Raw genomic sequence first — 18,256 nt, 5'->3', positions numbered from 1 at the left:
CCACTAGGCGTTACCATAAACAAGCCTCAAAATAACATCCAGTGATGCTAATCACTCATTTCTAGGTTAATCCCTAGAAAGAACATCTTGCCTAAATCTGACCTTCCTGATGGAAGCCATAGTCACTTACTGTTTGGTGGCAAAAATACTGAAGACTTCCTCTAGTATTTAGAAATTGTCATTAAAAATATAATTTTCTATTAAGCAAAGTTTGAAGGTGCCATGAAGGGTCATTCATCGCAGAAACCTGTTTGTGTTTGTTCTCAGTGGGTGGGGCCTAATTGATGTTATCTATTTACAATACCAACGTGTTGAACAGTGGTCTACAAGGAAGAACACCAAATTTTGTGTGAATCTGACAATGCATCAGGGAGATCTAGCTGTTTGGAATATTGCATGGGGCGCAGGTGATGTAAATTCCAAAGTAAACCAAATTACCCGATAGTAGGTCAACATAGATCATTCAAATCCAGTTTGAAGCAATCGGATCATCCATGTGTGATTTAGAGCTGACCGTATTCAAACAGCGACCTATCCGAATCCGCCGCTTTGCCACACCCACAAGGTCCAGCTCACAGTCACTGTTAAGAGTAAGATTCAGCATCACCTTGTCCAGTGTTATCTGACACAGCTTGAAACCTATGATTTAATGTGAAACCTGTCACTTCCTGTTCTCCAAAGTGGGCGGAGCTAAACCGATGTCAACAAAAGTCAATGTTAAGTTGACGTTTGCAGGGTTAGGAATGCAATAAGAAGGTTTGGTGCAGCTGCGACCTTGTGTGCAGATGTTAAAGCACTTTCCTCTTTTATGTCAAGAAGTCCGATTTTGAGGCTTGGCCACGGCCACATGCTTTGATGCATCAAAATGCTTTTGGCAACTTTTGATCCAATGCCATAAAACTATACTGAGTCATTTTGAAGTCTGTAAATCAAAAGCTGTTACTCAGATACTCCACTGTGTTTAAAAGAGACAAATGGCAGCTATGGTCCAAAATGACGGATGTCCTGTAGGGTTTGGACCAGGGCTCCAAGAGACTCATGAAGTTCCATATGTGTATCTAATTTCATAAGACTTGGTTCAAGCATAGCTTGGGACTGGTTGCTTCAATGCTTCTAGGGGGAGCTGTGGAGGAAATGGGCCACACTCACCAAATGTTGGACTCAATATCTTTTTAAGTCTGGATTAATATCTGTCAAATTAAATTTGATGCAGATCCGATGATATTTGGGGAATTTAGAGCCAAACAAATGGCTATGTCGTGGCAATGGATGACATCATTGTGGCCACATCTAACACCTCAGGCCCAAAGTCTCCATACTTGTGACCAGGCTACAGCAGCTTGTCTTCTCTCACTGGGCAGTTTCTTGTTGATTATGTGAAGAGGGTCAAATATGGACAATCCAGCCTAATACAGTAGACTTCCTATTCTCAGGGGGTGGGGCTTAGGTGATGTCAGCATTTGATTGTTGAGTTTTATTTTAAAAAAAAAAAAACCTCCATGGTACTTACCAGTGGCCAAATAAATGATGTGGAACAGTGTGTCTTTCCCCTGCACCACATCCACTGCAATATGAGTGAAGCGCACATTGTCCTCCATGAAATATGGAACAGGAACCACAGGCTGGACCACTTCATGCATCAGCAGAAACTTCTGTGCATCCTGGAGGTTTCTTTGAGTCAGGTTCACATAGGAGCCAGAGTTGATGGTGCCGCACTGCAGAGGTGGAAAAAGTTTTGGAGAATAAGGCATTAGATTAAATTATAACGATAAATGTCTCAGCTTTTATGGATTGCAGGTTAATAAGCTTAAGCTTTTTTTTGTCCAGTACTAAACCCAGAGATGGGAATTTGAGGGACTGAATGATTAAATGAGCAAGGATTTAAAGTCAATACCCACTTCTTTGAGTTGGTTTGCAATCCTCCCAACCTTAAGGCTTTTTAGTCACAGAGGTTGATGGAAATGAATGTTTTCCTGAGTGTGATTATCTCTTTTGTTCGATTTCTCACTCATATGCATATATATTGCTGGTAGGTCTTATTGGTACTTGGGCAATAATGTTTCCTGATTGTGTCATTCTTCAGCTCAAAAGAAGCAACTTTAAAAGGCCTTTGAGACTTCATTGGTTTCGTTCTAAATTATCTTTAAGGACTCTCTAAAGGAAGCTGTAACAGTCAAGGACACATGATGATTTAATAGTGCAGAAATCTGGAGTCAAAGGTATTTGTACAAGTATATTTTTCTGGTTTTATTGTTTCAGTCTGTAGAAAAGGTTTGATTTGTTACCTAAAGGGAGCATGAGCCATGGCACCCGGCTATAATGTAAAATCTTCAATATTTGATACGTTTCTCACTGTGCTGGTGTTTAAAGAAGAAATTAAAACGATAGCCTATAAGTCTATGCTTCCCTTATTATAAGTTATATTTCACAAAGAAATTAATAATTATTTTAGACGTTTTTAAAGACTGGCGTTTAATTTGTAATTGCTTCAAGGCAATAATAGGTACAGAGGTGAACATTACTGTCAGAGGAAAGTTTTATTGCATTGACCCAGTGTAGGAATAATAACGTACTAAAAACTAACAAGCATAGGATATATAAATTATTTTTACAACACATGATCTCTATCCTGTGGCACTGGAGTATGCATGCATATAATAAAGTAAGAAGTGTGAGTTTAATTCATGCATTTCTTAGTTTAGTAAAGTTCTGCTTAAATACAGTGCATTGGTAAAGTATTCATAACCCTTTAACTTTTTATATTTGGTCACATTAAAACCATCAACTTAGGAGCGTTTTAATGTGATTTTATATGAAAGAATGAGCCAAAAATCGGGTCCGTGTTAGGTGTAGAGATATTCTAAGTGCAATCCATCATTCAAAAATTGACAGGATGGGGCAGAGAGAGTTAAACAGAGAAGCACCAATGAGCCCCATGGGTACAGTGGAGGAGCTGCAGAGACCCTAGGCCCTCAGGTGGGAGAATCTCCTGACATAAGAAGTCAGAATGAGAAATAAGATGTCTGCGAAGTTAACAGTTAGCAAGTAAAATGCTATGTGAGGCAAAAAACGAATACTGCACATGGTTATTTTGACATAACGGCCAGATTATGATTTGAGGAGGCTTTTTTCAGTAGGGAAAGGGAAGCTTATAATAGTTGATGGGAAAATGGATGGAGCTAAATACAGAGCAATGCTGGCAGAACATCAGTTAGAAGTGGGACAGAAGTTTGTGTTTTAGCAGGACAACAACCCCAAACAAAGTAGAGCTATATGGGATGGTCTAACTAATTATGGCCCAGGCCTACATTAGAGCTAGAATCGGCAATAAGAGTCGATTCACAGATGTTCTGCATCTAAACTGACTGAGCTTGAGTAATTTTGCAAAGAACAATTAGCAATATTTTCTGTTTGCAGGTGCAAAACCAATGGCGTCATACACCCAAAATATTTGCAGCTTAATTCAGGAAAAGGGTGGTTCTAAAAAGAGTTGATCCAGTCTTTTCCTTAACCGTTTTCAGCGAATTCAGTTGCCTATCTGCTAACGGGGAAAATACAACATGAACATGTGACCCTGATTTTGTATTCCCTCTACTGGGATATCAGTTATTTATCTTTTTGTTGTTGTGGTTTGTAAGACTATTTTTATTTTTTTTAATTGCTCAGTGACATGACACCTCTTCACCTTAGTGAGCCTTTATATCCACACATCGGTAAGAACTCTCTAGATCTCAAGACCAAAAGCTTTTAGTTGTTTCTAGGACTCAGCCTGTGAATAGGGGAGACAGCGCTCCTTTAGGTGCAGTTCCTTGGCTCTGGATGAGTTTTCCTCTTTCTGTGAGGTATTATAAATCTCTTTTAAAAAACTCCTCTTTTTAAACTGGCTTTTAATGCCAGAGAAGCACGATCCGGCCAGTCCTTGTTTCTTTGATGCCTTTTATTGCTAATATTGCCAACTTTGCATTTTATTTCTTACTGCTTTTTAGAATTTTGCCATTTTTACTTTCTATTGAATTTTTCATTCACCTGTACAGCCTACTGGTTTTAAAGGCACTATAGAAATAAATAGAAATATGACAATAATAAAGGGTGGTCCATACAAATGCATGCCACACTTTCAGATTACTATTTGGAAAAATAGGAACATTTGAAAACTAAATTTCATTCCGATTCATAATCATGCAAAGCTTTTTGTAGGTCCATAACATAAAATGCAGAAACGTTTTTGGTTCCAACATGATAAAATGTAACCATTCTCAAAATGGAATGCATAATTCTCATGTTCATTGTCCCCCTGTGGGGTAAATTCAGGTGTATCAACAGCAAGTAAGGAAAGAAAAAAAGAAGAAAACAGAAGAAAGAAGTGCTGTACAGGAAGGTACAGTATGTAGCTAACCTTTGCCTATGCACTGGATATGATGAATCTGGTGGGAATGCTTTCTCCTTGAAGCTGAGGGTGACACGGTGCAGGACAAAGCCGGCATAGTTAACGGAGAGCAGGGAAAATAAAGCTAACCCTGCGATCCCCTCTCAGTAAAGCACATCCCATGATGAGCTCAGGATTGAGGCCTTTTTCACAAAGAACAGGCCACCGCCAGGACACAAAGTGGGGGAAGCAAAAATACATCTTGCGAGGTGGCAATTACACCACCGTAAATAGACTGCTGCTGTTTTAATTATAGTATCGCATCGTGTATGCTCAAAGGCTTGCAGATGCACCTTTTCAACGCTAAGCTGAGACTGGACCCTGGCTGGTGATTTGTTCCTGGAAGACAAGCTCTAACAGTACCTTTATGGACACTTTACACACATCAATCCTTGGCCTTTGCTAGGCTGCTGGACGAGAATCACAGGGCTTCCCCAGGCCGGGGAACGGATCAGTGTTCTTGCAACATCAGTTGGTGGGAAATTGCAACCCTGAAGCACTCGGACATCCAACACTGTGCTTGCTGGTGTCTCAAATAATCATCTTGCTAGTGGCGGAAAAAAAAAATCTGTTGAATGTGTGCGGCGTGGATGTTCAATAACGCACATCTAAAGTTTCCTTTGTGGTCTGCCTTTGCATTGTGTGCACGGATGCCAAAGCATGTGAATGGCTGAATTTTCCACCGCAGTGAGAAAGCGTCTGGCTCTGGCCACGGAGGCTCTGTTACATCTGTGAATGCACTGTAAAATTGATGTTATGAGCAGAGTCAAGGTGAGGGACACAACTATCATTTGGCTGAGGGCCCATCCAACACTCAGCTGTCTCCCCCTCTCATCATCAGGGCAAAAGTGCTCTGCCAGGATGACATAAGTGGCACTCAGAAGCCAGTTTTTTTTTTTTAACACAGCAGTTGTTTTTGCAAAACGGATGTGTGTTTAAAATGTCTTTGCAGTGTCATTGCTTTTCATTTCTGACCCTAGGTTTCCTGAGTAACTAATCCTTTAAAAATTGGTAAAATCTGAATACATGTTTCTTTTGTTTTTCAGGAACTTGCAAAAGTACAGTATTGATGCCCCTTGCAGTTTTTCAAATTTTGTCAGGTTACAACCTTTATTTGGGATGTTAGGCAATAGCTTGATGTAGTTCTGACTGTATACTGAGCATTGTTGTCCCTTGAAGCCTCTAAGAAGCATTTCCCTGTATTCAGCTCCACCCATCATCTCAGCTACTCTGATCAGCCTCCCTGTCCCTGGTGAAGAAAGGCACCACCATCCGCATAATGCTGCCACCAAATTTCCTGCTGGGGATGGTGCGCTGAGAGTGACTTACATCCTTGATTTCACATAGTGTTCAATATAGGATTTTCTCTTGCAAATCTTTTGCAAATTAAATATTTGCAGAGTTCACAGCCAATCATTGTCCTGGGTGCACATTCTTCCATCTGAGGATGGAGGATCTAAGCAGCTCCTCCAGACTTAGCATAGGTCTGTTGGCTGCGTCTCCGATCAAATATCTATCTACTAACTGGGTGCCCTCTGATGGAGACTGTTGCATCTCCAATAATGGAGTTCTTTGTGTGAAGTGACTCGTCTTCCTCTCTCTTCTAGGCCCCTCCTCCTTTGACCTTCAAACCAATCAGCAATCGGCAGCAAACATAAAAGGACTGTGAGCCTGCACTTCTGGGACTCTTGGCTTTTGCCTGCCATAAACATCGTCTTTGCTATGAATGCCCAATGCAAAGGTCTCGTAAGCTGAACTTTTTGGTGAGACTGGCTTGAAAGGGTGTGCTGCAATTTTGTTTAGTTCAAGTTTTCCTCTGTTTATTTGTTGGTTAAGTAGGTTATTTATAGGTTTGTATATTTTGCTTCTTTGTGTTAGGGGAAGCTTGAATTTTACTTTCAGTTAGGGATATTTTCTCTGTAATGGTGTCCGTAGATCTTTGAAACTATGTGTCAGTTTTTAAAGAAAAGATGAAAACTGTGGCGGAAAATAAACATCTTAAATGCCTATCCCCGTCTAGACTTGTGTTAGTCCCTTAATTCCCTAGACCAGACAGAACAGTGGCAAATGGTTGATTTTATTCAGGGGTCTCACAGTGGATGAAAACAAATATGCAACATCTTTCTGATTGTTATTTGCAGAAAATATTGCAAACCATGTACAATTTTCCTTCCAGCTTTACTCTGCACATACAGTGAAATAGCATGATTAAAATATGTTGAGGTTTAGGTTGTAAACTTAAAAACTATAGAAAAATGAAAGGGCTCTGAGCAGTTTTGTCGGATACTGTGTAGTATTACATACTCTTGAAAAGATGGCCAAGAAACTGCAGGTCTAAATATTTAAAATGACAAGAAAAAAAAAATCATTTGCCTTTGCCTCTTAGTCAAACCTAACATATGCTCCTATTTGTGTGGTTGAACAAAGAATGCTTTTTTACAATAATCTATTACAAAATGACATAAACCCAATACAACACATAGGCAGTATTAGGCTGTAATGCACAATGAACATGACTCATAGCCTGAACAAACCCTGCAGGATCAATCAGTGGAGTTCAAATGAATGGGGGGATTTTCTCTGAAGACCGGGAGTTAGGCTCTCAATCAATGACCGGTGTGTGTGTGTGAGTGTGTATGTGTGTGTGTGTTGAGGCTTTCCTGTACAATTATTCTCAGGTGGCAGGTATATCCTTATATCTTTGGCCATAGCGTCTTTATTTGTATAGGTGCTGGTTGGTGTCTGCACATTTGTGAACGTGTATGTGCGCTGGCTTGAAGAAGGGCTATAAATCTTGTGCTTGTAAATCTATTCCCCCAACATTGACAAATGTTTGATGAAGATGTCACTGAAACCTAGATAAAGTGAGCGTTAGTCCATCAGCAAGGTGCAACCATTGTGCCCAAGCTTGAATCGCGAGAAGATGAGGGAGGAAAGGTGACAAAGATACGTGTTTATCCTTGAGAAACATAAAAAAAAGGACTGCGGAACACACAATCTCCCTCTGTGATGTTTCTATAGCCCCACAAAGAGCATAAATTTGCAGCCAGCTCTAACCAGATAAGGAAAATTTATTCTCATGAGGTTTATTTTTGCTAAACTGGCTGCTGACAGGCCGATACATGCATGCACGATGACAGAGAGTTGTGTTCTATGCATGTCACAGATTTATTGGTGTGTGTGGGCATGTGTGTATTGAGCATACTATCAGAATTTGCACTTTTTCCCCCCCCTCTGAGCATTCCATTCACTTTTTCTGCATGAGCAATGCCATTATAGATAATGCATGTGTTAGTTCTCGATGGAGGGCTCTTGCCTGTGCTGGCTCGGCGTCTACATGATTGAGACCCGTGATGGGAGACGCCAGCGAAAGCGAAGCAAGTGTCACCCACTGATGGCCACACATCGCAGGGAATTCAATTCCTCGTGGCGAGCGGGTGGATTAGCTTCCCTCACTATCTGCTAAGCCTGCAAAAACTAAGAGCCACTTGTTCTGCTAATAACGCATTCCCTCCGCGTCATCACTACGGAATGGCACCGTAAATCAAAATAAGATGCTGGGCCATACACCTTCGGCTTTTAGGATAGAGTATAAACATAAAGGGTCGCCTGTGGAAAATAAGTCTAGTTTATTAAGAACGACTCCATGAGGTAGGCTATCTTCAAGGAATGAATGACCTATACAGAAGAGTTTATAATGAGCAGTCATAATGTGTGCGATTGTGAGAAAAAAAGATGGTTAATTGAAAATTAGAAGAAATGATCATACGTGAAGAGTTTCCTCCGAGGTGAATGGGTGAGGCACACTAATTTATCACTGAGGGTGCAAAAATGTCCCTCTTCGGATAGATAGGTTGTGTATTTGTTATAAATCACACCAAAGGTTGCCTTTTGGTCTAACATTTTGATCCAAACTGAAACATCCCTAATGAGGGGTTAACATACAGATCCCCAAAGGGTATATTTGACTCCCTGAATCACGAAGGGTACTTGGGTTTTGTTCTGAAATGCAAAACTGACATAAGAACCAAGGAAAGTTCCCACTAAGCGCCTAAGGTTAAAGGTGAAATGAAACCATCCAATAGTGACGTTTTTGTTTTGTGTAGAAAATCCATAAACTTCCTTTATATCCTACTTTACAATTACAAACTCATAAGGACTGCAAAAAGAGCCCGTAAAACATGCAAAAAAATACTAGAAAGGTGAAACTTTATCATTTGATTCGGTGTGAATAATTTATTTAATCTTTTTTTTTTCAGTTGGGACATTTTAGCAGTATATGGCTTGGTGGTGTGTGCTCTTAAAACACTATTTTGGTTTGCTTGAACGTTGAAAACGGGCACACTGAGAGAATAGCGGTAATTACATTTTCATACTGTACTGCCAAATGTAAACAACACGCGTTGTATCTTTTAGTGTCATTAACCAGTCGAGCCTGCACTTTCTTGATATCACCAGAGACAGAAAAATAGCATTTGATCATCAGCATTAATCCAAATTTCCAACCAGAACTACTGTCATACAGCAACAACACCCCTGTGACCCAGTAGCTTGCCAACAAAGACAAGATGCCAGAATATTGCAAAGGCGGATGAGTTTCATTTGTTTATGCATAAACAAGTTCCATATTGACAATAAAACCATGATCAGTAAAATGAAAAATCTTAGCAGTTTATGTTATTTGTATATCATAGACTGCGTATCTCAGATGTGGGCGTGTAGCTCATCTGCTAGAGACACTGCATCAGCAGTTAGGTAGTTTGATCTTTTTTATGCTTATCAATCTCAGCTAAATAAGGTCTGCATTTAGATCTCTTATAAACACCTGAAAACAAAAGTTAGACTTTTTTTTTTTACCCTAAATGGATCACGATTTTAGGGTAGGCATCTACAAACCATACAGATTTCCACTCCAGACTAATTTCCACCAAAAAAGGGCGTACTGGGTTTAAGTTCCATTTTTACTTTCAAAGTGTTTAGCTGCAGCTATAGTAATTGTTAAATTGAATCCAACATGTCCATAGCTCAGAATCTCATAGCTGCTCATCCCTGTTGGGAATCTATGATCCACTGTGGATGTATTCACATACATTACCTGAAAATTTGGGTTGGGGTTGGGGTAGGGCAGCCAAGCCGAGCGTGAGTTCTCCTGGTACTTAAAGGGTCCGTTAAAAACCTGGGCTATGGCGCTGAGATTGAAGGCACACACTGCAGACGCAGCAATGCTGTTTCTGTTGGTAGAGAGAAGCAGAAAAAAAAGTGTGGTGAGCTTACCTCCCTCAGAAGGGGACAATCACGACATGAATGGACAGAAAACACAATAAAGATCAAAACAATCTAATCTGCAAAAATCAGCTCAACCAGGAAACAGATCAGATTTGGTACGCGTTAGTTGGGATTCCCTCTGCATGTTTGCAGCAACAATAAAAGTCAAGCCCTAAACAGACAGACACCCTCTGCGTTGTTCGTGACTGTCATTATTAGAGTATAAATCCAGCAACGGGGCTCAATTAAGCTGCTCGGCTTTTCTGATTAACGGTATAGATCTCGGAGCTGAAATACAGCTTTGACTTTTTAAGCTGTCAGTTTCAACAAGTACCGGTCGCCTCCCTCGGAAGAGAAAGTAAAGAATGAGAGTATTAACGCTCGACTCAAACTGCAAGACTTTGGCAACGTGAATTATGATCCAGTGCAGCTGTTCATTAAGCTCTGTGCCTGTAGGGGGAAATGTTTCCAATACCCTTCAAAAGGTTTTTTTTCCCCCTCCCTCAGCTGTATGAAGGCATTGACCATAAAGAATTGATTACTCAGCTTTAATGATGGCCTGTGCGTACGAGTGACTGTACTACAGTTTAAATAATAGGAAATAAGAAGGCAAAGACAGTAAAATAGACGATGAGACACTTAACAGGAGTTTAGATTGCAAACTTGACACATCCAATTAGTCGCTGGAACTGAAAAGGCTTCTCATATAAAACACAAAAATGTCTTTAAACCAGCGAAGGATGCCCAGTTGCCTGATGTCACACCGTTTCTTATCTGACTCATGTTGGCATATCAAGAAGAAATAGTGTTTTAAATCTAAATGTGAAGAAATTAACTGCGTGCTGTACTGTCAGGTCAATGAACTATGTGTAAATGTATCTTGTGTAAATAGGGAAGGGTGTAACATTTATAGCACGCTCTACTCAATCTACAGTAGAAAACAGATATTAACATACACTGGAAAAAAGACATTGCTTTTCTCACTGACACTAAATTAAGCCCAACATTTAATGTGTTAGGTCCGTTAGATCATCAAAAAATAGTCATAGTTGTTGAATAATGAGAGAAATCTTTTTTTTTTAAAACGTACCTTTCCGTAAAATTAGGTAGAACTGTGTTTTAAACTGCACAACTTGAGTCAAACGTTATGGGCATCTTTTCACAACCTTCTCACAACAGCTGGGTGGCCCATTCCAAAATATTGACTTTATTGTTCTTGAGCCACGTTGTATCAAAGTTGACGGACCCCCTTGAGTCCGAGTCAATTTGGACCCTTTTGTTCCTGTTGTTGCTTTAATATATATATATTTTTTATGGTGCTGGCTGTTTTTTGTCAGGACTCAGTCAGCTGAGCCAGGCTGTTCTGCTGGCTCTACCTCTCCGCAGGTGTTCCCAGTTGACCGGTGGGCGGGGCACACACGCCGGGATTGGTTCAGCAGCATCTTGCCACGCTACAAGAACTGCGTGCGGACAGCAGGAGGATGCCAGAATGTTATCAGTCGTTGGTATGACTGCAGGCCACTATCTCAGCCACGAGATAGATCTCTTTGAGCTAACCGCTTGTTTGTGTCTCTCAGGCTTCACCCGAGTGCTCTCGTCAGATCCTCCTACGGGACTCCCTCTCGAGTATACCTGTCGCCCCGAGCTCCTCTGGTTCCTCCGCTGTCCCAGAACGTTCGATCAACGACGCTGCTCAGACCCCCACTCCACCTACACCCTCCCCGGTCCCTGAAGCACCTGCCACCGTCGTACGTCACGCTGAGTCCTCACCGTCCCCTCCCGGTCCGGTCGCCGCGCCCGGTGGTAAGCGTACGCACCTCAGATCCTCCTCCCCTGAGCTTTTCCCCCTCTAATCATCTCTCCTTACCTTTCAGTGATTCACCGGGCCTCGTTCCCGTTGTTACCTCTTCGCCATTTGGGTTGTCACACCATTTGCCTCGCAAATAAATCGTTGAACTGATCTCTGCTGCCGAGTGGTTCTCTGCATGTGGGCCAAACATTTAAAGCCAGTCATGACAGAAGAACATTCTGGCCAGACAGGTCCAGCGGATTCCGTCGGCAGGGCGTTAACAGCCCAGCAGGATCAGATTCGCGGTTTAGAAACCACCGTGTTTTCCATTCAGAATCAGCTGCAGGACGTTGCCGCCCAGCTCAATCAGCTGACAGGTTTCCTCCAGGCTCAATCTCAGCCGGCAGCTTCCGCGCAGCCAGACCCGCCTACCCAGTCCGCGTCAGTTGATACGTCACCACCTGCCCCCGGGATTCCCTCTCCCTGTCCAGAGAAATTCTCCGGAGATAGCGGGGACTGTGGTGGCTTTTTATTCCAGTGTTCTCTTGCGTTTAATCAAAGCCCCCATTTGTTCCGCCACGATGTTTCCAAGATAGCTTATATTTTACGTTTACTCACGGGAAGAGCCCTTAAATGGGCGGAATCCCGGTTTCCTGATTGCCAACAATTCGGCTGCACCTTCAGTGATTTCGTCTCTGAGTTCAAAATGGTTTTTGCTGCGGAGTCGGATGAGACCACAGACTCCCGACGCCTCCTCGCCCTTAGGCAGCGGGGAAAGCGTGTTGCCGATTTCGCAATCGAGTTCAGAACTCTCGCAGCGGCCGCTGGCTGGGAAGAGCGCGCGCTGAAAACTGTATTTTTTCAAGCATTAGATGAGCCTTTAAAGGACGAACTGGCCCGTTCAGCGGAGCCAGCATCCTTAAATGATCTGATCGCTCTGACTGTCCGGCTCGATAACCGCCTTAAGGGAAGAACTCGGGGCCGAACAGAGAGAACTTTCGCTTCTCATCCCTCTGATCATGTTGCGGCTCAGCCCACTGCCTCTCCGCCGTCCTCTCCTGAGCCCATGCAGTTGGGTCGTTTGCGGCTCACGCCTGAGGAAAGGCAGAAGCGCATGGCCGACAAATTATGTATTTATTGCGCTTCTCCTAACCATTTTATAGGTAAATGCCCAGAACTGTCAAAAGACCGGGTCCGTCGGCGGTAGCAGGGAGACCGGCGGACCACACCAGATCGACCATCCCTGCTCCTCCACGTCTATGTTTACGCGCTGCAATCGTCACGGCCCGCGAAACTTTTAAGTTATCCGCCCTGATTGATTCGGGGTGCGACTTTAATTTGATTGATTATTCTTTTGCTCAGCGTGCCCAGCTCGACATGGTCCCCCTTGCTACTCCGCTCCAGGTTTCAGCCCTAGATGGCGGGGTTCTCCCTCAGATCACCCATCAAACTAGACCCCTGGAGCTCGTAGTCTCGGGAAATCATAGGGAACAAATCTCGTTCTTTGTTTTTCCTGTTAAACAGGCACCACTCGTTTTGGGTTACTCCTGGCTACAACGGCACAACCCACATGTAAATTGGGCTGACCGGCGCATAGAAGCCTGGTCGTCTAAGTGCCACGCTGGCTGTCTACAATCTGCGGTCCCAGCCAGCCCGGTCTCCACTCAGCCATCAACTGAGACCGACCCAGAGAGTCTGAGCTCAGTGCCTGAGATTTACCACGACCTTAAGATGGTCTTCAACAAGTCTCAAGCTAGCTCGCTCCCCCACCATCGTCCCTATGACTGCGCTATCAACCTCTTACCGGGTGCCCCGCTGCCTGCCAGTCGTCTGTTTAACATTTCCCAGGCGGAGCGACAGGCTTTAGAAAAATATATTAAGGAGTCCTTAGCAGCGGGGCTGATTAGACCGTCTTCTTCCCCACTCGGGGCTGGTTTCTTTTTTGTTGCGAAGAAGGACGGCTCCCTTCGCCCATGTATAGATTACCGCGGGCTTAATGCTATAACAGTTAAGAACAAATACCCCCTTCCACTCCTTTCCTCCGCTCTGGAGCCGGTTCAGTCAGCTACAATCTTTTCAAAATTGGATCTGCGTAACGCTTACCACCTGGTCCGGATCCGCCAGGGGGACGAGTGGAAGACTGCGTTTAAGACACCCCTGGGTCACTTTGAATACTTAGTGATGCCTTTCGGACTTTGCAACGCTCCAGCTGTTTTCCAGTCCCTAGTGAATGATGTCCTCCGTGATTTCCTCAATCTCTTCGTTTTTGTATATCTGGACGACATTCTCATTTACTCACGCACTCTTACTGAACACCAGCACCATGTCCGCCTTGTCCTCCAGCGGCTCTTGGAAAACAGACTTTTTGTGAAGGCTGAGAAGTGCGAATTTCACCAACCATCTGTTACCTTTCTGGGTCTCATCCTAGAAGGGGGGCGAGTCCGGTCTGACCCTGAAAAGATCAAGGCTGTCCTGGAGTGGCCTGTGCCCGAGACCCGTAGAGAACTCCAGCGGTTTCTGGGTTTTGCGAATTTCTATCGTCGCTTCATTCGTGGGTACAGTCAGATCGCCGCCCCCCTGCACGCTCTCACGTCAGTCAAGGTCCCGTTCAGGTGGAACTCAGAAGCAGAGGCAGCCTTCAGTAATCTCAAGAACAGGTTCTCCAGAGCACCGATTCTCGTGCACCCTGACTCCTCTAAGCAGTTCATTGTCGAGATCGATGCCTCTGACACAGGAGTTGGAGCCGTATTGTCTCAGAGTTGCGATCAGGACCAGAAACTACACCCATGCGCCTTCTTCTCCCGTCGTCTTACCCCAGCAGAACGCAACTACGATGTGGGTGACAGAGAACTCCTAGCCATCAAACTCGCCCTGGAGGAGTGGCGTCATTGGCTTGAGGGGTCTGAGCAGCCAATACAAATATGGACAGACCACAAGAATCTGGCTTATTTACAAACTGCCAAGAGGCTGAATCCCAGACAGGCTCGGTGGTCCCTTTTCTTTTCTCGTTTTAACTTAAACATCACATACCGACCAGGTTCCAAGAACCAGAAACCCGACGCCTTGTCCCGCCAGTACGCGCCTGAGGATTCTGACAAAGAACCCGCTCACATCCTTCCTTCCACCTGCTCTTTCGGTGCTCTCCAGTGGGAGATTCTGAATTTAATTACTGATGCCCTTCCTGCTGACCCTGATCCTGGTACGGGCCCATCTAACCGAACTTATGTTCCCTCCGCAGTCCGGCCCCGTGTCCTCCAGTGGGCACATTCAGAGAGATTTTCGGCCCATCCGGGTGTTCAGAGAACCCGCACATTCCTCTCTCGACGGTTCTGGTGGCCCACCTTATTAAGAGATGTCAAGGAGTTTGTCCAATCCTGCCCCGTTTGTGCTCAGAACAAGCCTTCAAATAGACCCCCCGCAGGCCTGCTTCAGCCGCTACCAATCCCTGAACGACCTTGGTCTCGTATAGCACTCGACTTCATCACCGGCCTGCCCACCTCTCAAGGTATGACCACAATCCTCACAGTAATTGATCGGTTCTCTAAAGCCTGCCATCTTATTCCCCTCAGAAAGCTCCCCTCTGCTTACCAGACGGCCCAACTCCTGGTGAAGCACGTTTTTCGCCTGCACGGCATCCCACTGGATGTTCTGTCTGACCGTGGTCCGCAATTCACCTCACGAGTGTGGAAGGAATTCGCGACTGCTATCGGCGCCAGATACTCCCTTACCTCTGGCTATCACCCGCAGACCAACGGTCAGACAGAGCGGCTAAACCAGGAGTTGGAGACCGCTCTCCGTTGTCTCACTGCCTCCAATCCATCCGACTGGTGTCAATACCTCTCCTGGGTCGAATATGCTCATAATGCTCATGTCTCAACCGCCACCGGGATCTCCCCCTTCGAAGCCTCCCTTGGGTATCAACCTCCTCTCCTCCCTGATGACCATAAGGAGATAGCTTTACCATCCGTCGACCATCACATCCGCAAATGCAAAGAGATCTGGGTCCAGACCGTCCAAGCCCTTAAACGAACTGCAGAGCAGAACCGTAGGTTCGCCGACCGGAGACGAATTCCTGCTCCCACCTACCATCCCGGCCAAATGGTTTGGTTATCCACCCGACACCTTCCATCCAGGTCCACCTGTCGGAAATTATCGCCACGCTTCACTGGCCCGTATGAGATCATCTCTGTCCTCAGCCCCACAACCGTCCGTCTCCGTCTGCCGTCCCATTCCAGAGCTCACCCTACCTTCCACGTGTCTCAGATCAAGCCTGTCCTCACGAGCCAGCTCTGCCCTCCGGCCGAGCCCCCTCCACCCGCCCTGGACCTCCTGGGACGTCAGGTTCGTGGTATTGTGGCGTCCCGTCGGCGTGGTAGGGGATACCAGTACCTGGTTGACTGGGTGGGTTGCGGTCCGGAGGACCGCTCCTGGGTTCCTGGTTCCTCCCTTCCAGACCGGTCCATGATTGACTCCTTCCTCTCCTCCTGCCCTCGCACCTCTTCCTCAGAGTCGCCGGGTGGCGACCGTTGAGGGGGGGGTGGTGTCAGGACTCAGTCAGCTGAGCCAGGCTGTTCTGCTGGCTCTACCTCTCCGCAGGTGTTCCCAGTTGACCGGTGGGCGGGGCACACACGCCGGGATTGGTTCAGCAGCATCTTGCCACGCTACAAGAACTGCGTGCGGACAGCAGGAGGATGCCAGAATGTTATCAGTCGTTGGTATGACTGCAGGCCACTATCTCAGCCACGAGATAGATCTCTTTGAGCTAACCGCTTGTTTGTGTCTCTCAGGCTTCACCCGAGTGCTCTCGTCAGATCCTCCTACGGGACTCCCTCTCGAGTATACCTGTCGCCCCGAGCTCCTCTGGTTCCTCCGCTGTCCCAGAACGTTCGATCAACGACGCTGCTCAGACCCCCACTCCACCTACACCCTCCCCGGTCCCTGAAGCACCTGCCACCGTCGTACGTCACGCTGAGTCCTCACCGTCCCCTCCCGGTCCGGTCGCCGCGCCCGGTGGTAAGCGTACGCACCTCAGATCCTCCTCCCCTGAGCTTTTCCCCCTCTAATCATCTCTCCTTACCTTTCAGTGATTCACCGGGCCTCGTTCCCGTTGTTACCTCTTCGCCATTTGGGTTGTCACACCATTTGCCTCGCAAATAAATCGTTGAACTGATCTCTGCTGCCGAGTGGTTCTCTGCATGTGGGCCAAACATTTAAAGCCAGTCATGACATTTTTTAATAGCGCCATCAAAACTTCCCCCACATCATGATGCTGCCGTCCCAGTACTTCCCAGCTGGGATGGTGTTCTCAGACTTTGAACCATGTTCCCCTGAATCTAATGATGGTCTTTATGGCCAAACACTTCAGAGCGTTTTTCATCAGACCCATGATATGACTTGCCCCTGAGTGCATTTGCAAACTGTAATCTGACATCTTTCTCACTAATTGGCTTTCAGCCAATGTCATTAAAGGACTAATTTCACTGTGTATATTGATACTCCGCCAGCTTCAGCAAGCAATTTCACAAGGTCTTTTGATTTTGTTCTGGAGTTTATAAGCAAATTTCACACTAAATCACATTTATTTCTGGGACACAAAACGTGTCTCCTTCAAGAACAGTGTGATAGCTGGGAATACTCATAGTGTTTATACTAAATTATATTTGTTTTAACAGGTGAAATGGAAACTGCCCCGAACATGTGGAGATCCACAGTTATTTTCCTGACATTTTATCTAATTTCATTAGATTTTCTTTCCACCATGTCACACAAGAACGCTGTGTGTTTGTGGCGTGTTGCCTTCAAATAAGTCTATAAATGTGTCTCAGATGAACTCAAATGCTTTTAATCAACCTGTAAGATTTTGAGAACGCCATTATGTCAACATAAAGACGTAGCAGTGTGCACTCACTGCATCTAAACTCTTAAATTTAAAAAAATAATAATGATAAGAAGAAAATATCTCTCCCATTAGTGTGGCATTTATTTAAATAACTTTGGTAAACCTAATTTGACCAAAAAATAATTTTTTGTGGCTTAAGTACACTAAAGTTAGAAAAACCTTTCCATTAGTGGAGCAGGCCCAGGTGACTATGCAAAATCACTCTGCTTTCAAGACAGCTGAGGAGAGTTTCTTTTGTTTTTCTTCTTTTCACTAATATATTGTTTGACGCTTAGTGGTAATAATGCACCTTCAAGTTGATTTGCAAAGCATTAATAGATCCAAGGGCACATTAGATATAGCCATAGAGGTAAAGGAGTGCATTACTCAATGAAACAGTGTGGATATACATTTCAGAAAAAAACAACAATAGCTATCCTGACAAACTGTTGATGTTGTGTTATATTCATGGCAGAGTTTTTGCTTTATGATTGGACAATTGATGTGCTTGCATTTTAAAAGTGAAACACAAAAAAATCAACTACAGTCATATTTAGTAAATTAGAATAGCATTGAAAAGTTACTTTCTTGCAGTAACTCAGTTCACCAAGGGAACACTATTATACAGATTAAGTCAGACTGATGATGTTTTAAAGCCTTCATTTCTGTTAATTATCCACCTCCAGCTAATAAAAACACAGCATTTAAGATTAGAATAGGGCATCAGACCAATTAAAGAAGTAAAAGTTTTTCATCCAGAAATGGATGGTTAATGAAAAGTGTGTTTAATACTTTTTCTCCAAAGTAACTTTTTTGACAAACAAGTCTCCTAGAACGGCCTCTTCTAATTTATTGAATATGACCGCATCCGCTCCTCACCACAGTGATGGTCGGTATC

General features: G+C 44.4%; 2 protein-coding genes across 3 annotated transcripts in view; one reads left to right on the top strand and one right to left on the bottom strand.

Moving 5' to 3' along the window:
- Nucleotides 1–18,256, bottom strand: part of sema5a (sema domain, seven thrombospondin repeats (type 1 and type 1-like), transmembrane domain (TM) and short cytoplasmic domain, (semaphorin) 5A) — a 223,847-nt gene that overhangs the window by 90,330 nt on the left and 115,261 nt on the right. For both annotated transcript variants that reach the window (XR_004927321.1, XM_012857340.3), the window contains exons 9-10: nucleotides 9,522–9,657; nucleotides 1,511–1,715 (exon numbers count right to left, since the gene is read on the bottom strand). Coding sequence is in view for 1 of the 2 variants with exons in the window: in XM_012857340.3 (XP_012712794.2) it covers nucleotides 1,511–1,715; nucleotides 9,522–9,657 (341 nt within the window). In the remaining variant the exon portion in view is untranslated. The remainder of the gene's footprint in view (nucleotides 1–1,510; nucleotides 1,716–9,521; nucleotides 9,658–18,256) is intronic.
- Nucleotides 11,030–11,605, top strand: LOC118556739 (taperin-like). The gene is made up of 2 exons (XM_036124865.1): nucleotides 11,030–11,196; nucleotides 11,269–11,605. The coding sequence occupies exons 1-2, from the start codon at nucleotides 11,173–11,175 to the stop codon at nucleotides 11,542–11,544; spliced, it is 300 nt and encodes a 99-aa protein (XP_035980758.1). The 5' UTR covers nucleotides 11,030–11,172; the 3' UTR covers nucleotides 11,545–11,605.

The sequence above is a fragment of the Fundulus heteroclitus genome, chromosome 21, assembly GCF_011125445.2.
Source record: "Fundulus heteroclitus isolate FHET01 chromosome 21, MU-UCD_Fhet_4.1, whole genome shotgun sequence".
Classification (NCBI taxonomy): domain Eukaryota; kingdom Metazoa; phylum Chordata; class Actinopteri; order Cyprinodontiformes; family Fundulidae; genus Fundulus; species Fundulus heteroclitus.
The sequence above is the reverse complement of the archived record's forward strand: the minus strand, read 5'-3'. Positions and strand labels throughout refer to the sequence as shown.

Coding starts and splice junctions, on each gene's coding strand:
- LOC118556739 (XM_036124865.1), top strand. CDS start 11,173: ATGCCAGAATGTTATCAGTCGTTG. Junction 11,197..11,268: donor CAGAATGTTATCAGTCGTTG/GTATGACTGCAG, acceptor TGTGTCTCTCAG/GCTTCACCCGAGTGCTCTCG.